The 27013-nt window shown below is 46.5% G+C and overlaps 1 protein-coding gene and 1 long non-coding RNA gene across 5 annotated transcripts; one reads left to right on the forward strand and one right to left on the reverse strand.

Moving 5' to 3' along the window:
- Positions 1-1619: 1619 nt before the first annotated feature.
- LOC123358512 lies at positions 1620-16654 on the reverse strand. The gene is made up of 4 exons (XR_006575744.1): positions 16495-16654; positions 9428-9541; positions 1990-2201; positions 1620-1759 (listed from the first exon to the last, which is right to left on the reverse strand). It is a non-coding gene; the product is annotated as an uncharacterized LOC123358512 (long non-coding RNA).
- Positions 16569-27013, forward strand: LOC123358465 (zinc finger protein 697-like). 4 transcript variants are annotated; one of them, XM_045000949.1, is made up of 3 exons: positions 16569-16674; positions 24904-25069; positions 25500-27013. In XM_045000949.1, the coding sequence occupies exons 2-3, from the start codon at positions 24991-24993 to the stop codon at positions 26354-26356; spliced, it is 936 nt and encodes a 311-aa protein (XP_044856884.1). In that variant the 5' UTR covers positions 16569-16674; positions 24904-24990; the 3' UTR covers positions 26357-27013. The 4 variants fall into 4 exon arrangements, with proteins under 4 accessions (XP_044856884.1, XP_044856874.1, XP_044856876.1 ...); XM_045000939.1 differs by lacking the exon at positions 16569-16674 and adding an exon at positions 16985-17134; XM_045000941.1 differs by lacking the exon at positions 16569-16674 and adding an exon at positions 17325-17508.

Consider the following 27013-nt stretch of genomic DNA (forward strand, 5'->3'; position numbering starts at 1 on the left):
TACCTCATTTTCACTGGCATTCACTATGTTAGATGTCCAATCGCTACTAACCTTTTTGGTCAAAATTGAAACAAGAAAGTAATTTAGCACTTTTGCAACTTCCACATTTTCTGTTATTGTTTTTTCCCCCTCGTTGAGTAATAGGCCTAACCTGTCCTTGGTCTTCCTTTTGCTTCTAATGTATTTGCAGAATGTTTTATTGTTACTCTGTGTGCTGCTAGATAGTTTAATCTTGTTTTGTGCCTTGGCCTTTCTAATTTGTCCCTACATGCTTGTGTTATCTGTTTGTGTTCATCCTCTGTAATTTCACCTTGTTTTCACTTTTGGTAGAACTCTTTTTTGAGTTTCAGATTATTGATGATCCCTTGGTTAAGCCAGGGTGGTCTCTTGCCATACTTCCTATCTTTCCTACGCAGTGGGATAGTTTGCTCTTATGCCCTTAATAATGTCTCTTTGAAAAACTGCCAACGCTCTTTAAATGTATGTCCCCTTATATTTGCTTCCCATGGGATCTTACCTACCAACTCCCTGAGTTTGCTGAAGTCTGCCTTCTTTAAATCCATTATCTTTATTGTGCTGTTTTCCCTCTTACCATTCTTTAGAATCATGAACTCTATCATTTCATGATTTCACCCAAGCTGCCTTCCACTTTCAAATTCTCAACCAGTTCCTCCCTATTTGTCAAAAACAAATCTAGAATAGCCTCTCCCCTAATAGTTTTTTCCACCTTCTGAAATAAAAAATGGTCTCCAATGCATTCCAAGAACTTGTTGGATACATACTAAAAGTCTATTGAAAAAACATAGTGTAGCCAATCCCAAAAGTTCAAACATCATAAGTCAGACTCCAAAATAGCATGAGATCAGCCCCAACATCAAATCATGGGTTTTGATCTGTCTTCTGATTTTTGAACTCCTCCTGCTCATCCCAGTGTGTGTATAATAATGGCAGCGATGCCACTTCCCACAAATTTATAGTGAAAAGGGCCATTTTGGCCCCTGCTGCAGGAGTTTTAATTAGAGGATCCAAGTGAGATCAGGGAGCCATCGGGCTAGGCCCAGTACAATCACATGGTGAGAGACAGTCTGAAGAGATGATGTGGAACCTAGAAGTGAGCCTCATCTCAAATAGGGGCCACCAAACATCCATTCGATGTGAACAGCTGTTAACCCCTGCTGAGCTGGGCAGGATTCAGATTGTGACCTATTGGTGAAAAACGCTGTAGTTCATTTGGGGTTCATCAACCCCAAATGTGCAAAAATCATGAGTCGGGGCCCAAGAATCATGATATTTTGTTTTAAATAATAAATGTTGCCTTTTTTCTTTGCCTTCTGGTTTTGAAATCTTTAGGGTGCTCTAACTTCATTTTTTCAAGGTTTTCTCTGCAACCAGGAGGATTAGAAATGTATGCGGGGCGGGGATGAAGGAGAAGGAAAGCTGAGATTCTCCTGCAGTCTTCTGATTCCAGCAGCAGGGACTTTAAGAAAAACACCACAAGTCTCACAATAAAATCACAAGACTTTTTTCTGCATTAACAACACCCTGAGCAGCATCTCAAGAGAATGAGGGTTGTTTACTGGGAAAATAAGTTTATTAATTCAAGTTCTGACTTGAACTTAGGCAGAGTTCAGATCTTAGGCAGGCAGGGTCTTCCAGACAGTGGACACACAGGTCATATCACACCACTCAGTCTCCAACACATGCTGTTTCCCACATTCTGTTCTTAAAGGGGGCAGCGCCTTTTAATCAAATACAAACACTAAAAATGCAACAGAAAAACAAATATTAACACAACATCCAAATACAATGTTTTACAATATAAAATCATTCCCGCAGTTACTCCAGGGTCCTTACACTAACTCTTATAGATGTATGGATATTTTTTTCACCTCTAACTAGGTTTGACCCTCCCCCTTTCAGAGCCACAGTATAGACCTCTTCCACTTCTGCTATAGGAGTAACTGGAGAGAGGGGAAGCAGCTTACTAACCTCTACATGTAGCAGCCCATGCAGGGAGCCACAACACACACATTGCGGAGCACCAGTGGAGTGCTGGGCTTCGGCTTCTCTTCCAGGAGCAAGAAGTTGGTTGTGGTTTAGTGGTTACAGACAGCATAGCCAAATGTGACACCACTCCTGTTTGCGATGTCTGCAGGGAGTGAACTGAGGCCCTCCGCATGTAAAAGCATGAGCTTTACAACCTAAGATAAAGAAAATGTGGAAGCAACACTAGCGTCTAGATGTATTCCAGCAGATAAAGAAACACCTAATTTGACATACACCTTCCAAAAGTCTATTGGACAGAATGAATAAGCTCAGCTGCTTTTAGAGGTCTTATTATACTACGTAAGAACATGCAAATTGCTATACTGGGTCAGACCAATGGTCCATCTAGCCCTGTATCCTGTTTTCCAACAATGGCTTTTACCAAATGCATCAGAGCAAATTTATTGACTGATCTATCCCCTATTGTCCAGTCCCAGTTTCTGGTAGTCAGAGGTTTAGGACATCCAGAACATGGGGTTGCATCACTGATCATCTTGGCTAATAGCCATTGATGGACCTATCCTCCAGGAATTTATCTCATTCTTTTTTGAACCCGGTTTTGCTTTTGGCTTTCACAACCCCACTAGCAGTGAGTTCCACGAGTTGACTGTGTGTTGTGTGAAGAAGTGCTTCCTTATCTTAGTTTTAAATCTGCTGCTTATTAATTTCATTGGATGACACCTGATTATATGAAGGGGTAAATAATACTTCCCTATTCACTTTCTCCACACCATTCATGATTTTATAGACCTCTATCATATCCACCCCCACATCTCTTGTCTAAGATGAACAGTCCCAGTCTTTTTAATCTCTTTCTTCATATGGAAGCTGTTCCATACCCCTAATCATTTTCGTTGCCCTCCTCTGCACCTTTTCCAGTTCGATCTTTTTTGAGATGGGGCAACCAGAACCACACACAGTATTCAAGGTGTGGGAGTAACATGGAGTCACATGGTGGCATTATGATATTTTCTGTCTCATTATCTATCCCTTCCCTCATGGTTCCTAACATTCTGTTAGCTTTTTTTGGCTGCCACTGCACATTGAGCAGATGTTTTCAGGGAACTATCCACAATGACTTAAAAACTCTTTTTTGTGTGGTAACAGCTAATTTAGAGCCCATAATTTTGTATGTATAGGTGGGATTATTTTTTCCAATGTGCAGTTCTTTGCATTTATCAACACTTACTTTCATTTTGTTTCATTGTGCCATTTTCTTGCCCAGTCACCTGGTCTTGTAAGATCCCTTTATAACTCTTTGCAGTTGGCTTTGAACCTAACTATCTTGCATAATTTTGTATCATCTGCAAACTTTGCCACCTTGCTGTTCACCCCTTTTTCCAGATAATTTATGAATATGTTGAACAGTACTGGTCCCAGTACAAATCTTTGGGAGACCCTGGAATTTACCTCTCTCCGCTGTGAAAACTGACCATTTATTCCTAACATTATTTCCTATCTTTTAATTGGTCACTGATCCAGAAGAGGACTTTCCTTTTTATCCCATAATATCCCACTTTGCTTAAGAGCGTTTGGTGAGGAACTTGTCAAAGGCTTTCTGAGAGCCCAAAAACATTGCATCACCTGAATCACCATTGTACACATTTGTTGGCACCCTCAAAAAAATTCTAATAAACTAGGGAGGCACGATTTCCCTTTACAAAAGCCATGTTGACTCTTCCCCCAACATATTGTGTTCATCTATTTGTCTGATAATTCTGTTCTTCATTATAGTTTCAACCACTTTTGCCTGGTGCTAAAGTTAAGCTTTCCAGCATGTAATTGCCAGGATCATCTCTAGAGCGTTTTAAAAGATTGGCGTTACATTAGCTATCCTTCAGTCATCTGGTATGGAGGCTGATTTAAGCCCTAGGTCAAATATCACAGTTAGTAGTTCTGCAATTTCTTATCTAAGTTCCTTTGGGCCTCTTGGGTGAATGCCATCTGGTCCTGATGACTTCTTATTATTTGTTCCAAAACCTCCTCTATTGATGGCTCAATTTTGGATGTCACCTAAAAAGAAGGGCTCAGGTGTGAGAATCTCCCTCACATCCTCTGCAGTGAAGATGGATGCAAAGAATTAATTTAGCTTCTCCACAATGGCCTTGTCTTCCTTGAGTGCTCCTTTAGCACCTCAGTTGCCCAGTGGCCCCACTGATCATTTGGCAGGCTTTCTGCTTTTGATGTACTTAAAAAATGTTTGCTGATCATTTTTGAGTCATTTGCTAGGTGCTCTTCAAATTCTGTTTTGACCTGCTTAATTATAGTTTTACACTTGACTTACCAGAGTTTATGTTCCTTTCTATTTTCCTCAGTAGGATTTGACTTCCAATTCTTAAAAGATGTATTTTTGTCTCTGACCACCTCTTTTACTCTGTTGTTTAGCTAAGGTGACTTTTTTTGGCCCTCTTACTGTTGTTGGTGGTTTGTTTTTTGTTTTTGCATTTGAGGTATACATATAGTCAGAGCCTCTATTATGGTGTTTTTATAAAATTTCCATGCAGTTTGCAAGCATTTCACTCTTGTGATTATTCCTTTTAATTTCCATTTAACTAGATTCCTCATTTTTGTGCATTTTCCCTTTTTGAAGTTAAATGCTACTGTGGTCGGTTTCTTTTGTATTTTCCCCCTATAAGAATGTTAAATTTGATAATATATGGTTGTTATTACTGAGCAGTTCAGCTATATTCACCTCTTGAATCAGATCCTGTGCATCACTTAGGACTACATCAAGAATTGCCTCTCCCCTTGTGGGTTCCAGGACTAGCTGTTCCAAGAAGCTGTCTTAATGGGATCTAGAAATTGTATCTCTGCATCATCTCTTGAGGTGACATGTTTCCTGTCAATATGGGGATAGCTGAAATCCCACATTATTATTGGGTTTTCTGGTTTTGTAGTCTCTCTAATCTTCCTGAGCATTTTACAATCACTATCACCACTCTGGTCGGGTGACTGGTAGTATATTCCTACTGCTATATTCTATTCATAGAGATTCTATGGTACTGTTTGATTCATTTAAGATTTTTACTACACTTCTACCTCGATATAACGCTGTCCTTGGGTGCCAAAATATCTTACCGCATTATAGGTGAAACCATGTTATATTGAACTTGCTTTGATCAGGGCCGGCTCCAGGAGTTTTGCCGCCCCAAGCAGCCAAAAAAAAAAAAAAAAGGCTGCGATCGCGATCTGTGGCAATTCAGCGGGAGGTCCTTCGCTCCGAGCGGGAGTGAGGGACCCTCCACCAATTGCCGCCAAATACCTTAAAGTGCCGCCCCGCTCCGGAATTGGCGCCCCAAGCACCTGCTTGATAAGCTGGTGCCTGGAGCCAGCCCTGGCTTTGATCCACCAGAGTGCACAGCCCCCCCCCGAGCACTGCTTTACCACGTTATATCCAAATTCATGTTATATCAGGTGACGTTATATCGAGGTAGCGGTGTATATTTAATTCTATGCTTTCTTTAAAATATAGTGCTACCTCCTCTCCCACCCCCTCAGTGCACTCTGTCATTTCTTCATACATTGTACCTGGAATTACCGTGTCCCATAGATTATCCTCATTCCACCAAATTTTTGTGATGCCTATTATGTCAATATCCTTATTTAATACCAGGGTCACTCCAGTTCATCCATCTTAGTATTTAGGCTTCTAGTGTTTGTATACAAGCATTATAATCATTAATGCTCTGGATGATGGGATGGATTGCACCATCAGCAAGTTTGCAGATGACACTAAACTGTGGGGAGAGGTAGATCACTAGAGGGTAGGGATAGGGTCCAGAGTGACCTAGACAAATTGGAGGATTGGCCCAAAAGAAATCTGATGAGGTTCAACAAGGACAAGTGCAGAGTCCTTCACTTAGGATGGAAGAATCCCATGCACTGCTACAGGCTGGAGACCGACTGGCTAAGCGGCAGTTCTGCAGAAAAGGACCTCAGGATTACTGTGGATGAGAAGCTGGATATGAGTCAACAACAGTGTGCCCTTGTTGTCAAGAAGGCTAATGGCATATTGGGCTGCATTAGTAGCAGCATTGCAAGGAGATCGAGAGGAGTGATTATTCCCCTCTATTCGACACTGGTGAGGCCATATCTGGAGTATTGCATCCAGTTTTGAACCCCCCACCCCTCTCATTACAGAAGGGATGTGGACAAACTGGAGTGAGTCCAGCGGAGAGCAATGAAAATGATAGGGGGCTGGGGCACATGACTTATGAGAGGCTGAGAGAACTGGGCTTATTTAGTCTGCAGAAAAGAAGAGTGAGGGGGGATTTGATAGCAGCCTTCAACTACCTGAAGCGGGGTTCCAAAGAGGATGGAGCTCAGCTGTTCTCAGTGGTGGCAGATGACAGAACAAGGAACAATGGTCTCAAGTTGCAGTGGGGGAGGTCTAGGTTGGATATTAGGAAACACTATTTCACTAGGAGGGTGGGTTACCTAGGGAGGTGGTAGAATCTCCATCCTTAGAGGTTTTTAAAGCCCCAGCTTGACAAAGCCCTGGCTGGGATGATTTAGTTGGGGTTGGTCCTGCTTTGAGCAGGGGGTTGGACTAGATGACCACCAGAGGTCTCTTCCAACCCTAATCATCTATGATTCTATGATTATAAAATTTGTCAATATTTAGTCGTCTGTCTTCATGGGGTGTAATTGAACAGTTTTTTGATTGACTGTTTTTCTTCAGTTTCTACCTGTAATTTATTAATGTCTATCCTTTCCTCTTTACTAGGCTATAGAATATCCTCTTTAATAAATCCTTCCCCAACGGAGGCCTTGGGTCTATTACCAGTTCTGCCTAAAGTGACCTTGTGTAAACTTTTTTATCTGTGAAATGGATAAATGATAGCTATTCCCCAGCAGTTACAGTATGAGACATTGCCTTGTAATAACGGTTGTGAAGGGCAGAGAAATATTGATAGGAGTCAGTAGGAGAGCTCCAGATTTACAGTTTAGTGCAAACCTCTCTGCCGCCTTGTCCTCACCCCCAGGGGTTGTAAGGTGATGTTCCTCTGCCTTTCTGATTTGCTTGCCTAATGCCCACAGCCTTTCACTTCACAAGACTGCCTGCAAGTCCAGCCAAAAATGCGTTACTCATAATCAAACCGCAAATACTCTCAACACAGAAACATAACAATAAGAACAGTAGAACAGGCTTTAAGGATAAAACTCTCTAAAAAGCAGGTGAGGGGAATCCAGTGATGGAAGTGACACTCCCGTAGTGAACAGACCTACAGACTGATGGAGCCAGTAGGCCTAGCTCTAATTAATGCAAGAATGTTCCTCAAGAACCAATCCTGCCAAATCCCTGACAACAAACTCATTCCTGCTGAAGCAAAGACTGCTATTGAAGGATGCTTTTCAGGATCTGACCTATATTCTGCTGTTGCATTTTTTCCCCTGGGCTAATAACTGCTGAGGGAAAATGCTGAAATGAGGCAAAGGTTATGCACTGACACCACCCAGTGGTCACTTCTCTAAATCTCTTCCAGAATGGATGGACAAATAGACTGATATTTTCATTTGGGGATCCAATCATTCAAATATCAGCCTCTCTCTATCCCCACAAGCCTTGCCCAGAGTACCTCTATCTCAAACAGCCTGGGTGCCAATTCACATGAGCACACTGTAGGACATAAGTGCACATACTTGTGTCATACTATTTTCAAAGACTCTAGGTGCAAGCCCAGCTACATGGACAAATCAGACCTGGGCACTGCATCAAAGTGCATATTGCAAAAGCTGGCCCTGGCCCTGCCATAGTCCCTCTTTGTTTTCTCCCATTTCCCTGCGTCCTCTCCCACACCAGCCATATGTCTCCCTCCATCGTGTCTCTGGTTTTTCTGTCCTCCAGTGTCCCTCTGAGCCTTCTTCCAATTGTCTCTTATATCTCACTGGGCCCCCCATTTGCCCTGACTTCCCCCCACTATGGTCTTGTTTCTCATTTCTCCCCTATGTCTCTCACAGTAAGGGACAGATGCTCTTTGGGCAGAGAAAGGTAGGTAGGTACGCAAGTAGCTGTTTCTTGCCTTCTGAGGTTCTTGCTAACTCTGGTGACCTCTGCAAAATGGGACATTTGGCAGGTTTGTAAAGCACAGGCTACTGTTGTGAGGATGAAACTTTTCAAAAGTGGATTTCCTGTGTTCCTTGGCATAGGATAGGTCAGGTCAAGACAGCTAACAAAGCCCTAAGAAGCAGGGGGTGCTTGGGGGGAGCAACACATGAGGGCCATTGAAACACAGTGTGAAAGCTTCAAAGAGCTTACAACAAAAAATTGGGCTTTTGTACCACTAAAAAACAGGCACAAGTGGAACTTGCACTTTTTAAGCATTGTCAAAGGAGTATGTAACTGGGGTGCAAGTGAGTTGTGTCAGGGGAGAGCCTAGCCAGAAAAATGCACCCCTTAAGGAATTTTCAAACTATTGTATCCTGGCACAAGTGGTTGCTGCAGACTAGGTTCTTCTTGCAACCCCCAGGTGGTGATTGACTCTCATTTGACAACTACACTAAATGGCCTCATTAACACCCACCTATTCCCAAGGTGTGAAGAGAAGAGGCAGCAAACTTGCACTCACTATCACTTTGCTTTTAAGTGAAGGATTATTCAGAGGCAACAAGTTGCCCATTAAACAAGGATGCGATAAGAGTGCATTATTTCGGTATGTATGCAAATAGTTAATAATAGATAAGATGGTACTCAGTGATATGCAGTCTAGTTTCTGGATTGTGTGGAACTGGCACTTGGACACTGCAGATGGTTTCCTCTGGCTGCTACATGCAGGCCTGAATAAAATAGTTTTTACTGCTTTAATTCTTCATTGTGGCTGACCAGAGGCACTGCAGGCCAGATTCACAAAGGTACTTAGTGGCATAACTGCCTCTTTAGGACTGGAAGTCTCTGTTTGGATGCCCCGATATCCTCCAAGCCACTACTCAGTGCTGCTTAACCCTGTAGGTGCCTACATTTCCATTAGTAGACTACACAAAGTCACCTAAAGTCCTGATGCTGCCCCACAGCTAGCAAGCAATTCTGAGCCCTAATTCATGCCTAAAACCCAGTTGAGGTGATCCCCCTCTTGGCTCCCCTGTGGGGTTTGATCTGGTAGGTATTCTCAGAACATGTGGTTTGAGCATTGGCCTGCTAAACCTAGGGTTGTGAGTTCAATCCTTGAGGGGGCCACTTAGGGAACTGAGGTAAAAATCTGTCTGGGGATTGGTCCTGCTTTGAGCAGGGGGTTGGACTAGATGGCCTTCTGAGGTCCCTTCCCATCCTGATATTCTATGATTCTAACATACCTATCAGATCAGGCCTCATACATATGACAGCAGAGGGTGAGTGTGCATGTGTGTACAGAACACCCAGTAGACCAATGATTAGGGCACTCACCTGGGATGTGGGAGATCCAGGTTCAAAGAAGGTCAAAGAAAAGGGAGATGGTATCAGTCCATAAATGCGCTGCTCTCGCCCTCTGGAAACTGTCAATCACAGATTGTTCTAGATCTGTAGATAATCACATATTGTCAGGTTGGGCATGTTTGGCCTGCTACGGGTACCACATAATCCAGTGCAACCTGCTGCGAGTTGGGTCCTCAGCCACTAAACCGGGAATGCCACTATTGATTGGTGGGATGTATGCCAGATACCCAGTGGAATGAAAAATAATATCCATAAAGGAGAAATTCCACCTTGCACTGCTGCCATAATAGAGGTGCAAACTAAATATATATGCCAAGTTAAAAAAAATCAAGAGGATTAAAAAAAAATGCCACGATGGCTAAACAGCTCAGTGAAAGAGGTGGTTAGAAGCAAAAAGGCCTCCTTTAAAATTTGGAAGTCAAATAGCGAGGAAAATAGAAAGGAACATAAACCCTGGCAAATAAAGTGTAAAATATAATTAGGCAAGCCAAAAAAGAATTTGAAGAGCAACTAGCAAAAGACACGAAAGCTAATAGCAATTTTTTTTCTAATGTCAAAAGCTGGAGGCCTGACAAACAGTTAGTGGTCCCACTGGACAATCAAAGTAATGAAGGCGCACTCAAGGAAGACAAGGCTATTTTGGAGAAGCTAAATTCATTCTTTGCATGGATTTTCAATGCAGAGGATATGCTGGAGATACCCACAAACAAATCTTTTATTTTTAGGTGAAAAATCTGAGGAACTGCCCCAGACCGAGGGGTCAGTAAAGGAGGTTTTGGAACAAATTTAACTGTAGTAAGACAGCTGGATCAGATGTTTCCTTCAGAACTCAAATATGAAATTGCAGAACTACTCACTGTAGTACTGTATGTAACCTATCACTTTAGCTACCTTACAGCCATCTGTTAAAGAGGTTGATTAATGTAACACATGATTTAGTCAAAGAGCATCCAACTTGCAGTAGGCTGTACTGGATTATGTTTTACCAGTAGCAGATTTTTTTTAAAGGCTCCAGAGGCGATCCTGACAATCACAGGCCACTAAGCCTAACTTCAGTACCAGGCAAATTGGTTGAAACTATTGTAAATAACAGAATTAACAGAATTATCAGATATATAAACAGGATATATTGGGGAGGCGTCAACACGGTTCTTGTAAACGGAAATCATGCCTCCCCAATCTATTAGAACTCTTTGAGGGAGTCATCAAACATGTGAACAAGGCGGATCCAGTGGATATAGTGTACTTGGACTTTCCAGAAAACCTTTGACAAGATCCCTCACCAAAGGCTCTTAAACAAAGTACTGTAAAAGCAGCAATGGGATAAAAGGGAAGGTCATCTAATGAACTCCTTAAAAGATGGGAAACAAAGGGGAGCCATAAATTGTCAATTTTCACAATGGAAAGAAGTAAATAGCAGAGTCTTCCAAGGATCTGTACTGGGGCCTGTGCTGTTCAACATATTCATAAAGGATCTGGAAAAATGGGGGACTAGTGAGGTGCAAAAATTGCAGGCAATACAAAATTACTCAAAATAGTTAAATCCAGGGCTGACTGTGAAGAGTTACGAACTGGGCGATTCAGTGACAAAATGGCTGATTAAATCAAATGTTAAGTGGAGTTTGAGGCGCAAGTGGTGTTCTCGTCTATCCTCCCTGTGGCAGGAAAAGGCCAGGGTAGAGACCGTCGAATCGTGGAAATCAACGAATGGCTACGCAGATGGTGTCGGAGAGAAGGGTTTGGATTCTTTGACCATGGGATGGTCTTCCAAGAAGAAGGATTGCTAGGCAGAGATGGGCTCCACCTCACGAAGAGAGGGAAGAGCATCTTTGCAAGCAGGCTGGCTAACCTAGTGAGGAGGGCTTTAAACTAGGTTCACCGGGGGAAGGAGACCAAAGCCCCGAGGTAAGTGGGGAAGTGGGATTCCGGGAGGAAGCACAAGCAGGAGACTGCAAGAGGGGAGGACTCCTGTCTCAGACCGAGAAAGAGGGACAATCAGCGAGTTATCTTAAGTGCCTATACACAAATGCAAGAAGCCTGGGGAACAAGCAGGGAGAACTAGAAGTCCTGGCACAGTCAAGGAATTATGATGTAATTGGAATAACAGAGACTTGGTGGGATAACTCACATGATTGGAGTACTGTCATGGATGGATATAAACTGTTCAGGAAGGACAGGCAGGGCAGAAAAGGTGGGGGAGTTGCGTTGTATGTAAGAGAGCAGTATGACTGCTCAGAGCTCCCGTATGAAACTGCAGAAAAACCTGAGAGTCTCTGGATTAAATTTAGAAGTATGAACAAGGGTAATGTCATGGTGGGAGTCTGCTACAGACCACCGGACCAGGGGGATGAGGTGGACGAGGCTTTCTTCCAGCAACTAACAGAAGTTACTAGATCACAGGCCCTGGTTCTCATGGGTGACTTTAATCACCCCGATATCTGCTGGGAGAGCAATACAGCAGTGCACAGACAATCCAGGAAGTTTCTGGAAAGTGTAGGGGACAATTTCCTGGTGCAAGTGCTGGAGGAACCAACTAGGGGCAGAGCTCTTCTAGACCTGCTGCTCACAAACAGGGAAGAAATAGTAGAGGAAGCAATAGTGGATGGGAACCTGGGAGGCAGTGACCATGAGATGGTCGAGTTCAGGATCCTGACACAAGGAAGAAAGGAGAGCAGTAGAACAGAGACCCTGGACTTCAGAAAAGCAGACTTCGACTCCCTCAGGGAACTGATGGGCAAGGTCCCCTGGGAGAATAACATGACGGGGAAAGGAGTCAAGGAAAGCTGGCTGTATTTTAAAGAAACCTTATTGAGGTTGCAGGAACAAACCATCCCGATGTGTAGGAAGAAAAGTAAATATGGCAAGCGACCAGCTTGGCTTAACAGTGAAATCCTTGCTCGTCTTAAACACAAAAAAACAGCTTACAAGAAGTGGAAGATTGGACAAATAACCAGGGAGGAGTATAAAAGTATTGCTCAGGCATGCAGGTGTGAAATTAGGAAGGCCAAATCACACTTGGAGTTGCAGCTAGCCGGAGATGTTAAGAGTAACAAGAAGGGTTTCTTTAGGTATGTTAGCAACAGGAAGAAAGTCAAGGAAAGTGTGGGCCCCTTGCTGAATGAGGGAGGGAACCTAGTGACGGAGGATGTGGAGAAAGCTAGTGTACTCAATGCTTTTTTTGCCTCTGTCTTCACAGACAAGGTCAGCTCCCAGACAGCTGCACTCTGCAGCACGGTATGGGGAGGAGGTGACCAGCTCTCTGTGGAGAAAGAAGTAGTTCGGGACTATTTAGGAAAGCTGGACAAGCACAAGTCCATGGGGCCGGATGCGCTGCATCCGAGGGTGCTAAAGGAGTTGGCCGATGAGATTGCAGAGCCATTGGCCATTATCTTTGAAAAATCATGGCGATCGGGGGAGGTCCCGGACAGCTGGAAAAAAGCTAATGTAGTGCCCATCTTTAAAAAAGGGAAGAAGGAAGATCCAGGGAACTACAGGCCAGTCAGTCTCACCTCAGTCCCTGGAAAAATCATGGAACAGGTCCTCAAGAAATCAATCCTGAACTACTTAAAGGAGGGGAAAGTGATCAGGAACAGTCAGCATGGATTCACCAAGGGCAAGTCATGCCTGACTAACCTAATTGCCTTCTATGATGAGATAACCGGCTCTGTGGATGAGGGGAAAGCAGTGGATGTGCTATTTCTGGACTTTAGCAAAGCTTTTGATACAGTCTCCCACAGTATTCTTGCCAGCAAGTTAAAGAAGTATGGGCTGGATGAATGGACGGTAAGGTGGATAGAAAACTGGCTAGATGGTCGGGCTCAATGGGTAGTGATCAATGGTTCCATATCTAGTTGGCAGCCGGTATCAAGTGGAGTGCCCCAAGGGTCGGTGCTGGGGCCGGTTTTATTCAATATCTTCATTAACGATCTGGAGGATGGTGTGGACTGCACCCTTAGCAAGTTTGCAGATGACACTAAACTGGGAGGAGTGGTTGATACGCTGGAGGGTAGGGATAGGATACAGAGGGACCTAGACAAATTAGAGGATTGGGCCAAAAGAAATATGATGAGGTTCAACAAGGACAAGTGCAGAGTCCTGCACTTAGGACGGAAGAATCCCATTCACTGTTACAGACTAGGGACCGAATGTCTGGGCAGCAGTTCTGCAGAAAAGGACCTAGGGGTTACGGTGGATGAAAAGCTGAATATGAGTCAACAGTGTGCCCTGGTTGCCAAGAAGGCTAATGGGATTTTGGGTTGTATAAGTAGGTGCATTTCCAGCAGATCGAGGGATGTGATCATTCCCCTCTACTCAGCACTGGTGAGGCCTCATTTGGAGTACTGTGTCCAGTTTTGGGCCCCACACTACAAGAAGGATGTGGATAAATTGGAGAGAGTCCAGCGGAGGGCAACAAAAATGATTAGGGGGCTGGAGCACATGACTTATGAGGAGAGGCTGAGGGAACTGGGATTGTTTAGTCTGCAGAAGAGAAGAATGAGGGGGGATTTGATAGCTGCTTTCAACTACCTGAAAGGGGGTTCCAAAGAGGATGGATCTAGACTGTTCTCAGTGGTAGAAGATGACTGAACAAGGTGTAATGGTCTCAAGTTGCAGAGGGGGAGGTTTAGGTTGGACATTAGGAAAAACTTTTTCACTAGTAGGGTGGTGAAGAACTGGAATGGGTTACCTAGGGAGGTAGTGGAATCTCCTTCCTTAGAGGTTTTTAAGGTCAGGCTTGACAAAGCCCTGGCTGGGATGATTTAGCTGGGTTTGGTCCTGCTTTGAGCAGAGGGTTGGACTAGATGACCTCCTGAGGTCCCTTCCAACCCTGAGATTCTATGATTCTATGATTCATTAGGAAAGGGAGATAGTAAGATAGAAAATATAATGTCGCTATATAAATCCATGGTATGACTACACCTTGAATATTGCGCGCAGTTTTGGTGTGTCCCCCCCACACACATCTCAAAAACAATATACTGGAATTAGAAAAGGTACAGAGAAGGGTAACAAAAATGATTGGAGGCTTGGAACAGCTTCCATATGTGGAGAGATTAAAAAGACTGAGACTGTTCATCTTAGAAAAGAGATGACTGAGGAGGCATATGATAGAGGTCTGTAAAATTATGAATGGTATCGAGAAAGTGAATAGGGAAGTGTTATTTACCCCATCAAATAACACAAAAGTCACTCAATTACATTTATAAGCAGCTCGTTGAGAACAGATAAAAGAAGTACTTCACATAGTGCAGTCAACCTGTGGAACTCATTGTTGGGGGATGTTGTGAAGGCCAAGTAAGTTTCTGAAGGATAGGTCCATCAATGGCTATTAGCCAAGATGGTCAGGGACACAATCCCCTGCTCTGGGTGTCCCTAAACCTCCACATGCCAGAAGCTGGGGCTGGACAACAAGGGCAGGATCACTCTCAATTACTCTGTTCTGTTCATTCTGTCTGAAGCATCTGGCATTGGCCACTGTCAGGAGACAGGATACATGGCTAGCGGGATCAGTTGTCTGACCCACTATGGACATTCTCCTGCCTTGCAGCTGGCTCTTAATCCATTGTGGAAAAAGTGTTAGGTGACTGGCCCTGCAGTTCAGTTCTTGCCCTGCTGCATCTCTTCTTGCTGGTCTGGCTTCCAAACGTCTTGGTCTTCCAAGCCTTTGGCTTGGCCAGTACTGCTATGAGGGGGACTTTTGTCCTGCCTCACTTATTTTTCTGCCTAGGTGTACAATCTGATGGTTCAGGTATGATGATCTCCCTCTTCACTTGGGGATGGCACATACTATTTTTCCCCAGGACCCCTGCCTCATTCAGTGAACAGGATGGATTATGCTCACTGAATGGGAAGCTAATCAGAAGCATCTTATCTTCAGAATTCAGTGTTGCCTCATATCTTATTTATTGCATATCATTTAAACCCTGCACTGAATACAGAATTATCAATTTCTTTATGGGCTTTTCTAGGATACTCATCACTGTAGTATCTCAGTACCTTACAAATATTAATGAATTTATTTTTACAAGATCCTTGTGAGACATGGTATTACTAGCTCCATTTTACAGATAATTAATGGAAGCCAGAGAAATTAGGCCTTAAACGGTCAAGTGTCCACTAATTTTGGGTACCCACTTTTAAGTTGTCTAGGACCTGATTTTTCAGAGACTTTATATATACTGAAATACTCATTGGGCCAGAGAGACAGAGAGTGCAAGACTGAGACAATAGGAATGACTATAGACTGGCTGTTAGAGCATCCACCTGGGAGACTCTGGGTCCAGTCCCCCTGCTCCAATGACTCTAGAATTATTTATATACTGATTGCTCAGGGTACTGAGGCCACTGGATCTGTATATGCACAGATCTATGACCACACATCCAAACTGACCTTCTGTGCTGGGTCCCTCATAGACCACAGCAGAGATAAGCTGTGCTGCATGCCAGCGATGCTCAGACTCCCCACCCCTGCCTGTTTGTCCTGCCAGCCCCCAGTGCAACCTAAGTGGTTAGCAGAACCAGCTTATTAAGTTCAATACAGCTCCATACCTATGTAAAGTTTGTTACTTATATCAGTGTTTGCAGGATGAAGGCCCCACTAAACGATTTACAGAGAACTAGGGGGGGGGGCACAATGTTTTTAAAACATTAAGGTATTTGAGCCCATGCCTGCTTTCCCCTGTATTTGATTTTCCATCCCGGGTGAAATGCGTAACTCTCACAGTGGCCATCTGCAGAGAGGCAAATTTCACAGAACCCGACTAGCTCTATTTGTTGGTTGTTGTTCAGAGTCTTTGCCGACTGTATTATCATTTTATCCCCCACCTAATTGCCTTGGCTGCCCTTAACCCCTTGCTGGTTTTCTTAACGCTGGTTTTTAAAACGTTTGTGGCCAGGGCCGGGCGGGCTGTACTTTTCTAACAGTTGGGGTTTGGGTTTTGTGACTAGCTGCTATTTTCGTCCCACGGCCCTGATTCTGCCAACGCTCCCCCACGCACTTAACCTTATCCGCGCCAGATGTTTCTATGGGCTCCTACCCTCCGCTCCGCCGAGCGGCAGCTGGAGCACGGGGGCCTCTCGGGTTTCTAACCCCGGCCTGAAGGAAACCCCGCAACGTGGGCAGCCCCCGTTTGCTGCAAAGCACATTGCTGAGGGGAGACTCCGCGAGCCGCCAGCGGCCCCGCCAGGCCTCCCCGCGCGGGGCGCCCCCGGGGCAGGTTTGTGCGGGGCCGGCGCTGGGGGGGGGGGGAGGAGCGGGCGGGGGGCTCCGGGGCCGGCGCGGGGCAGCCCCGCACGGCACAGACCGGCCCGGCGGGGCGCGGGGACTGACAGCCGCAGCCGACGTGGCTGCGGGGGGGGGCGCCGCTGGCCGAGCGCGGGGCAGTCGTCGGGGCGGCGCGGGCCACGGCCCTTTGTCCGGCCGCGCGCGGGGAGACGGCGCGGCGCGCGAGCCCGGCAGGTAGGGGCGGGGCGGCCGCACGCGCGCGAGGGGACGGGGGGGGGGCGCGCTCGCCCCCGCCCGCAAGGGGCCGCGGGGCAGAGGCGCGCGGGCTGCCCGCAGGGCCCCCTCCCCCCCCCGGCCTGCGGGGAGCAGCAGCCGCGGCCCCCGAGCGAGGGCGGCGGGAGCGTGACGTGTCCGTGGCGTCTGCGCCGCGATGGAGCCGCCCGGCCCGGGGGGTGAGCGGCGCGGGCGCGGGCGCGGGCGCGGCGCGGGGGAGGCAGGACTCGACCGGGCCGGGCGCCGGGGCTGGGAGAGCCGCGGACAGGGCGCAGCCGCCCGAGGGGGCGTGTCCCGGGCACAGGGAGCCGCCGCCGCCGCCGCCGCCGCCGGGCAGGAGCCGGGGAGGTGTGGCCCAGCGGGGGCGGCCTGGGCAAGCGAGCCCCGAATGGCCATTGCAGCCCGTCCTGCAGCCGCCCCTGCCTCCCGCTAGGCCCGGGGCGCCGAGCTGGGCCATTGGTCCCACACATAATAAAACTTACAGACTCTGAGGGCAGAGGAGTGTCAGGGACTGTCATCGCCGGGTCTGTAGTCTGACCTCCTGCACACGGAGGTAGGGTGACCAGATGTCCCGATTTTATAGGGACAGTCCTGATTTTGGGTCTTTTTCTTATCTAGGATCCTATTCCCCCCCATCTCCTGTCACGATTTTTCACATTTGCTGTCTGGTCACCTTACACTGAGGCCACAGAACGTCCTCATCTGCAACAAACCCCCCAACCTCTGGCTGAGTTACCGAAGTCCTTAAATCACAATTAAAAAACTTCAAGTTCCAGAGAATTCAGCATTTACACTAATTTAAACCTGCGCGTGATCTGGGCCGCATGCGTCAGAGAAAGGCGAAAACCCCCCAAGGTCTCTGCCAATCTGACCCGCAGGAACGTTCTTTCCTCACCTCGGATATGGCGATCAGATAGACCCTGAGCACGGGGGCAAGAGCCGCAAGGGAAAGATTTCTCTGGAGTAACTTAGAGCCCTCCCCAGCGAGTGTCCCTGAGAGACAGTCGCTACCCCAGGCCTTCTGATCTAAAACGACAAGACATAGGCCAGGGGTGGCCAACCTGAGCCTGAGAAGGAGCCAGAATTTACCAATGTACATTGCCAACAAGCCACAGTAATACATCAGCAGCCCCCCATCAGCTCCCCGCTGCAGTGTCTCCTGCCCACCGGCAGCCCCGATGATCAGCACCTCCCCCTCTCTCCCCGCACCTCCCGATGAGCTGTTTCATGGTGTGCAGGAGGCTCTGGGGGCAAACGGGGAGGAGCAAGGGTATGGTAAGCTCAGGGGAGGGGACAGGAAGGGGTGGAGTGGGGGCAGGGCCTGTGGCAGAGCCAGGGATTGAGCAGTGAGCACCCCCCTCCCCCCGACACACTGGAAAGTTGGCGCCTGTAGCTTCAGCCCCAGAGTCGGTGCCTATACAAGGAGTCGCATATTAACTTCTGAAGAGCTGCATGTGGCTCTGGAGCCACAGGTTGGCCATCCTGACATAGGCAAAGGAGCCAAAGTGACCGGCAGAGCCATCCCCCTCTCTCCTGCCAACCTCCCCCAGTGCCTCCTGCCCACCAGCAGACCCTGCATATCAGCACCTCCCACTCCCTCTCAGTGCCTACCACTGATCAGCTCTTTCGCTGCATCTGGAGGCGCTGTGGGGGAGAGGAGGGAGGTCGCAGCACACTCGGAAGAGGGGGTGGGACAGGAGTGAGGCCTTGGGGGAAGGAGTGGAGTGGGGGCAGGGCCTGGGCAGAGCCAGGGGGAGCACCACCCGGCAGATAGAAACTTGGCATCTATTTCGTGGGCCCTGTACCTCCCTAGGGACGGCCCTGGTGACAGGGTCATACAGCAGGAGAGTTACTGAGAAGGGCATGGAGACCAGAGCTCTCCCATGTCAACCGGATGCCTATCGAGCTCCATCTGTTGGTGGGCAATGCATCTTGGCCCTGGATTGGGACAGAGTGTTGCATGCTGCTTTGTATGGGCGCCACGTCTAATAAATGTGATAGGGGCCACAGCCCTCACGGTGATGGTCTAGACACCTTTTGGGCATTGCTGTGCTGAGATTGAGGGTAATATCTTAAGAGCAGGGGCGGCTCTAGAAATCAGGCTGCCCCAAGCAGCACGGTGCGCTGCGCCGCCCTTCCCCGGTCCTGCGGCGGGTCCCCTCTTCCCGCGGCTCCGGTTAAGCTCCCGCAGGCATGACTGCGGCAGGTCAACCGGAGCCCGGGACGAGCGGACCTGCCGCAGGCATGACTGCGGCGGGTGCCGTGGTCCTGCGGCTCCAGTTGACCTGCCGCAGGCATGCCTGCGGGAGCTCAACCGGCGCCGCGGGAAGAGGGCACCCGCCGCAGTCATGCCTGCGGCAGGTCCGCTCGTCCCGGGCTCCGGTGGACCTGCCGCTGTCTTGCCTGCGGGAGGTCAACCCGCGCCGCGGGACGAGCGCCCCCTCCGCAGTCATGCCTGCGGCAGGTCCACTCGTCCCGGGGCTCCGGTGGACCTCCCGCAGGCATGACTGCGGCAGGTCCGCCAGCCCAGCCTCCCGCCTTCCCCGGCGGCAGGGGACGCCCCCTACATTTTGCCGCCCTAGGCACCAGCTTGTTTTGCTGGTGCCTAGAGCCGCCCCTGCTTAAGAGGGGATGGATCTGCAAATTCTGAGCATGAGATGAACTGTGCATTTGGGATAGAAAACTCATGGGCTCAAGTAGCAGTGAAAGGGAGTTCCCAGGGTCACTTGCCCTGACCAGTAGTGCTCTCTGGCTTGTACATAGAGTCAGTGAGTGGCCCAGCCTCCCATGGTCATCTGTCTCAGGACTTTTTCTCGGACCTGCCAAGATTGATGGGCATTCCAGGCAACACAGTGGGTGCTTACTGGTGGTGGGTGACTGCAGAGACCATATTAAGTTACTGGAATTAAATTGTCCTAACAAAAACAAAGTTTTTTAAGCATTTTGACTCTAACAAAATAAACCCTTCCCCATGTTCAGATTTCAGCCTCTTGTGATGCCTACCAGTTTTCCAGTCATCAGTAAAGTCTTCCAGAGTAAACCTGGATTCCTAATGTTAAAAAACAAAAAGAACCCCCTCATGCATGGTGTGTGCATTTTTTTTTAAACCTTCAAGGCTGTCTTTATCCATCATAAAGAAGCAAAAAGAGCTAATCATCTTTCCCTTACTGGTCTCCTGTAATGCATGTTAAGTGCTTTGTTGGAAGGTGCGATATAGAGTAAGTGCAAGCACAGTGCAACTTTCAAGCCTAGCTCCCCACAGAGCCTTTCTTCCTCCATCACTGATAATTTGGTAAGTGCAACCTGCAGTGGGGAGCGGGCAGAGCTCACTGGTGCCATGGGGCACCAAACCAGGTCTGATTCACTCTCTGTCTCTGTAGAAAACAGTTCCTATCACCCTTCTCTGAGACCCAGAAAAGTATAACAACCCAGGTCTGATTCTCTACTGCCTCAAACCTTGTGTAGTTATGTACATTTGTGCAAAGTCGCTGTAAAATGCTACCAAATCACAATGGTACCATTTTACACCCCCCCGCCCCCGCTTTGCACTGATGTAGAGACAAGGCAGAGGAGAGTCTAGTCCCTCTATTTAAAGGCCCAAGCTCTTTCTTTTCCCCATGTCTCTGTCAGTCACCCTTTTGAACATATTGATGAGAGGAGAAGCACATTCTCCTTCCCTGTGCTAGGGTTTGATGGCCTGAATCTTTCCTCCTATTTTCACCCTTAAAATCCAACACCCCCCACCTGCTTGCCCCCCCGATATACAGCAGATTCTTCCATCCTGTTTAAATAGCTTACAGCTTGTTCTCTCCATTTGCCAGACCAAACCATGGGGACCTTCTGCTTGCCTCAGTTTAGTGCCCATTGTACTGCCTGGCTGGCCCAGACTGGTAGATTACATGGCAATTATGCTGCGGGGCCAGGAGGGAGACAGTATATTTTTGTCTTCTCTATTTTTGGTTTCCATCTATTTCCCTTTCCTTAGACTGGCTCTCAAATATTTATATACAGTGGTTGGTATTAAAAATGGAGTCCTATGTTTTATTTTGTTATATGGATCTGCTATAATTAACCTCTCCACTGACTGAAATTATTATTAGTACCCAGATACCTTGGTGATGGACCTGTTATAAATATTTAATAGATAGATTAATAGATTTTTAAGGCCCAAAGGACCATTGTCTCATCTGGTTCCCTGCATTACACGGATCATACAATTTCATCTAATTCCTGCATCAAGCCTGTAACTTCTTGCTGAGCTACAGCATGTCTTTTAGAAAGGGTTACAGTGTTGATTTAAAGGCTTCAAGTGTGAGAGAGTTAGCACTTGCTTTTTGAGACCTATCAGCCAGTTTTAATCTGTTTAATGTTACATTGTGTAAAATGCTGACTTTTTAATCAGACTTGTGCAGTAGTAAGTCAAATGCCTGCCAGAGATCTAAGTATGTTATGTCAAAACAGTTATCTTTGTCAACTAAACTTGGAATCCCTGCAAAAAATCAATATTTTGTTTGTTTGGCAACGTACATGTTCAGTATTCCAAAATGTAGTAAAAGTCAAGGAGCTCCTTGGCCAACGTTTTTAAAACTCTTGGGTGCAAATTATCTGGTCTTGCAGATTTTTAAATATTTAATGTTAGGAGATGGTGTTGAATGTCCATCATTGGTTACTGTTGGAATAGAAAGTGTTTCATTATCAGTGTAAGCTACAAGTGTGTCATTCAGGTTCTTTCCAAATACGGAACAGAAAAATATTTATTGAACACTCCAATCTTTTCTACCTCCTTGACAGTTTGACCATATTTTGGGGCTAGGTTCACAGAGGTACTTAGGTGTTGCAATGCCTAACTCAGATGCTCTGCTGCCTCGTGGAATTCTCGGCCCCGAGTTAGGCAGCAAGCTCCCTATACCATGCATGGGGAGAGTTCGGCACCTGAGAAGAGGATTCTCAGATACCAGCAAACTGAACAGGAGTGAAATGCCTAGATCCTCAAAGGTGTCAAAGTCCTGATGATTTGGGCTTTAGTCACATGGCTGATGGGCAGGAGAGAGGCACCTCTCTTTATTTAGGATTCTCAGCCACGAACCCTCCACCACAATTAGGCTCCTAAACCAGGTCATTCCTTTCTCTAATATCCAGAGAGCAAGACACACACGCTGACACTCCCATCTATTAGGGGACTTAAACCCAGGCCTCTTATGTCTTAGGTGAGTGCCCTAACCACCAGGCTATCAGGTATTCTGAGGTGGATCTCTCTCAATCTATTTTATTGGAGCTGTTCCACTTTGTAGAAATAAATATTAATGAGGACAGGGAGAAAGCAACTCCACTGCCCAGTGGTTAGGGTACTCACCTGGGATGCAGGAAAGTTGGGATCAGATCCCTGCTCCAATGAATAGTTAACTGTTTTTATCTGCACCTTTGAGACCGAAAAATTCCTGACCTGCTCATTCTCAGCTGTCTTTTGTGTAAGGCTGATCCTACAGGCATATTCTGAAGATTGGGCCTCCACTGGTGAGATGTAGGGAATGCTTATTTTGAGAATCCCACTGAGGCTAAGGTGTGAGTGAGGGCACCGAGTATCTTGTTTGCTATGGGGCAGTGTCAGGACTTACTTCGTTTGCTTTGTGTATGCTTAGTGGTAGAAACTTAGACACCTACAGAGTTAGGTGGCATCCGAGTGGCGATTTTGAGAATGTCAGGGCTGGTCTACACTAAGGGGAAAAATCGATATAAGATACGCAACTTCAGCTACGTGAATAACGTAGCTGAAGTCGAAGTATCTTATATCGATAACTTACCCGTCCTCACGGCGCGGGATCGATCTCCGGGGCTCTCCATATCGACGCCGCCACCGCCGTTCGCGGTGGTGGAGTTCCGGAATCGATATAAGCGCGTTCGGGGATCGATATATTGCGTCTAGATGAGACGCGATATATCGATCCCTGAAAAATCGATCGCTACCCGCCGATACGGCGGGTAGTGTAGACGTAGCCTCAGTGACACCAAATGTTGGACTTAGGTGCCTAAAGAGGCAATTTAGGCACCTGCATACCTTTTCGAATCTGGCTCTTTGGTCTTGATATAACGGGGAAAAAAACCTTTCTTATTGGGCTTAATTCTACTAGTCATAGATTTTCATTGATACCAGTAGCTTCCCTTCTCAGCTGTCAGTAAATAGATTAGATGGGGAGTCCAGGTCATATATAGCAAGTACTGGAACTCTTCTTGCCTGGGTGGATTTTGTAGACAGGCTCCTGAATTGCTAAGGTTGTAATTTTACTAAATTCTGGTTGGGTACACTGTAAAGCCACATTTGGATTGAACTGACCCTAGGTGGTAAACTAGCTGAAACCCAACTGCAAATAGTAATATTTAGTGGGGGCATTAATTTGGGGAAGACAACAATTTTTATCTTCTTCCCCACCTGCCCTGGAATTTTTAACTGATATTCAAAAAATGACCGTGCAGCTTTCAACTGCAAATGTAGCCCCAAAGACATAACTTGCTCTCCTGCTCCTCTCTTTCCCTTTCCTAGCTTCCCTGCTGAGAGGGACCTTTCTTGGGGGTAAAGGGAGGAAAGAGGGAGAGAGACTGATCCTTTCCCAGGAGCTTGGTTGCTATCTTGGCAGCACTTTCGGGCCTCAAGCAATTTTAAACTTGCTTTCTACTGTCAAAGCTAAGTGAGTGGGTAACAAAATATTGCAGTATTGCCAACTACAGAAGTTCAAAAATCATGAATCAGGCTGCCTCAAAAATAAGATTTAAAAAATTATAATAAAAAAGTAACGTTTTTGGTCTGTCTTTGGAAATTTGAATACCCTCATCCTGTTCTCCTGACCCCTAATGTGTATGTAACTGTTCAGGTCTTGCCAACATGTGCAAACGTATTGTGAGTAATGAATGGGATTGTGATTGAAGCCTCTAATGTAGAATCTTTTGATTAAAAAAAAACAACTGAAGTTGGGGTCCCGTTGTTCTAGGTGCTGTATACTAATAAGAGGCAGTCTCTGCCTTCGAGAGCTTATAATGTAGCGGTGCTATATTCTCTACTAATGTAGCTCTCCTCCCAATAGAAGGGTTGGGTAACTTTAATATCGAGAGGAAGTGCATTGCAGCAAACACTCAGGGTGGCCAGTTCGTGTGAAATTTCTGTGACTCTTATAACTTCACTTTGTCTTAGCAGCCGCTTGCAAACTTGCTAGCAGCTGTCTTTCAGCTCAGTATTTCTGACTATGGCCTCTAGAGGCCTCTGTTGGCAACCAAGCAGGTGGCTTTGGAGCGCAGGTTCCTCCATGAGGCACCCTGGCTCCCTGAAGAGCTTCTACCCTGTTCCTTGCTTTGTAAGCAGTGAGGGAGTTGCCAGCCAGCCGGGCAGAAGCAGCAGCTCCCTTGCAGTTTAATGTAATACCAGGGAGAGTGGGATGGAAAAGTGAAAGCAATGGGGATGTATAGAGATAGAGGAGAGTGATCTTTACCTCCCTCCACCAGCACAAGAGGTGCTCTGTGCTGGCCCCACCTGCCCTCTGCTGTGAAACTGTGTGAGGGATAGGGGCCTTAGGAGGAGCGAGACAGGGGCAAAGGTGCCAGCACCCAGATCAAGGTGTATATGGCAGGTAATTAGGAAGAGTTCCCCAGGGGATTCTTAAGGTGAGCATAGGAGGATGCTTGGGAAGAGTGCCCCTCCTGTCTGTCAGGAGAAAGAGGAGGGCATTTCCTTGTGTGTGTGTGTTTCATGTACAATTCAGCAGGGTGGTCTTCCCGTTCTGAAATATAAAATCAGAAGACAGACTGAAAATTATATATGACATACCCTACTTCGTTAGAATGCCCCTGAGGGTTCAGTTGTACTTGGGAATGCTTGATGGGGGACACGTAACAATTTTTAAGTTAGTCTCATGAGTTTTTGTTTTTGTTCTTGTTATGCCCCTTTGGGGGTTGTTAATAGGAAATACTTGATGGTGATGTAACCAGGTATGATACTGACCCTTTTAATGGCCATGAGCAGGGTCCCTAAGCCTGCCATCATCTCTGGATGGAACGAGAGGAAGAGCTGTGTGCTCCAGTTCTCCAGGACTCTGAGGAAAGGGAGATCCTCTTTGGGGCCTCCACAGGTGAGGAATAAGTTAATTCAGAAATTGCTGGAAATCCAACATTTTGTTTCATTGAAAACCCTTGCCATACTGTCTTATCTTCTCTGCATTGGGATTACAGCCAGCAGTTATTTCTGGCAAGCCTCACTTATGGTTTTCCACCAGTCCTGACTGACTTCTGGCCAGAGTTCTGTTTTTCTCTCTCCCCCTCCCCCCCTCAACTTTTCTCTAAATGTTCATTTGAGGTTTTGAAGCAAAATTGCCCTCTCCTCATTGGGGAATGGCTGTTTTTCTTTTCTTTTTTTCTTTTTTTTTTTTGTGGCGTGGGGTTGGGATTTTCCTTCTCACATCCAGTCTTATATTTTATTTAGTTGACTCATACTCTCTGCAGTTTCCCTTTCTTAGATTTCTTTTCTACCAAACACTCATGTCTGGCTTCTATTTATTCAAGGAGACAGTGAGAGTGTGAATGAGCATGAGGAGAAGAACTCCCAGGAAGATGGTCCTGAGAATGTGGAACAGTGTGGGACGATATCAGAGGGGTTTGAAGAGAATGTCTTCCAGAGCCCTGATGAGGAGGAGGCCTATGAGGGCCAGTACATGTCAGAAACGCAGCAGGGAGACCTTCCTGGTAAGATACTGGGTAACTCCGTTCATCCAGAAAGAGATTTGGAGGCTCTCCAAGGTATCATCATCCACCAGAGAATTCCTATAGGGGAGAGACCCTATGTATATACTGAATGTGGGGAGGGCTTCAGTCAGAGCTTGAACCTTACACAGCATGAGATAACACAGACGGGAGAGAAACCTCATAAATGTACTGAATGTAACAAAAGTTTCAGTTGGCGCTCAGACCTAATTAAACACCAGAGAACCCACACAGGCGAGAAACCCTACATATGTAGTGAATGTGGGGAAAACTTTAGTGTGAGCTCTCACCTTTTCACTCACAAGAGAACCCACACAGGAGAGAGACCCTTCCACTGTAACGAATGTGGGAAAAGCTTCAGCCGGAACTCTCACCTTATTAACCACCAAAGAATCCACACCGGAGAGAAGCCCTTTGAATGTGCTCAGTGTGGGAAGAGCTTCAGTGATTTCTCAACACTTACCCAGCACCAGAGAACCCACACGGGTGAAAAACCCTACGTATGTGTTGAATGCGGGAAAAGCTTCATCCAGAGCTCACACCTCGTCAGGCACCGGAGAATCCACACAGGAGAGAAACCCTATAAATGTGCTGAGTGTGGGAAAAGCTTTCGATACAAGAGTCACCTTTCCCAACACCATAAACTCCACATGGAGTAGAAAGCACAGCCATGAGAGCCCCTGTCCTGCTCACAGAAACTGATGCATAAATTATTATATGGTGTGATGACATCGAGAAGGAACTACAAAGGGAGGGAGCACATTCTTAATGCAAGTAGATTGTTCTAGGATGGATGGGGGGCGCTGAGTGTTGGGAATGAGTTTGATGTTGATAGGAATCAATCATTTGCGGATCGGGGGAACAAGATGAGAGAGGCAGCGGGGGGAGTTGATCATTTGGGATTCAGAGGGCTGGGAGGTGGGAGGAATTAGGGTGCTGAGGGAATTTGGTGCTAAGGAACATTGTTTGGAGTACAGCAAAATAGAGGGACAAGAGGGGAAATATATATTTCATTGTCTTATTAAGAAGTCAAAAACAATAAATTGGGCGCCAAGACAGATACCTGGCTCATAAGATGTTAGAGCCAATGTCCTGGGAAATGCCTCACTTACTGAACTGAGGAAGACAAAGTGCCCTTTGTTCTCTCTGGCATTGTCTCCAGCAATGGTTTCCTCATTTTAGATTATATTTATTTGTAGCTGCTATTTTAGGAGCTCAGTTAAATCTGGGCAAAAATGTCCCAGTTTTCTGGTACATGTTATAATATCTAGTTTTCTGTTGCGTTGTGTCTCCCCCTCCTGAAATAAAACTTTAAA

This window comes from Mauremys mutica, chromosome 1 (genome assembly GCF_020497125.1).
Source record: "Mauremys mutica isolate MM-2020 ecotype Southern chromosome 1, ASM2049712v1, whole genome shotgun sequence".
In the NCBI taxonomy this organism is placed as follows: domain Eukaryota; kingdom Metazoa; phylum Chordata; order Testudines; family Geoemydidae; genus Mauremys; species Mauremys mutica.

What these genes read in the sequence shown, in the direction of transcription:
- LOC123358465 (XM_045000949.1), top strand. Translation starts at nt 24,991, where the DNA reads ATGGAACGAGAGGAAGAGCTGTGTGCTCCAGTTCTCCAGGACTCTGAG. An exon ending in CCTCTTTGGGGCCTCCACAG is followed by an intron (nt 25,070 to 25,499) that starts GTGAGGAATAAG and finishes TATTTATTCAAG; the next exon opens with GAGACAGTGAGAGTGTGAAT.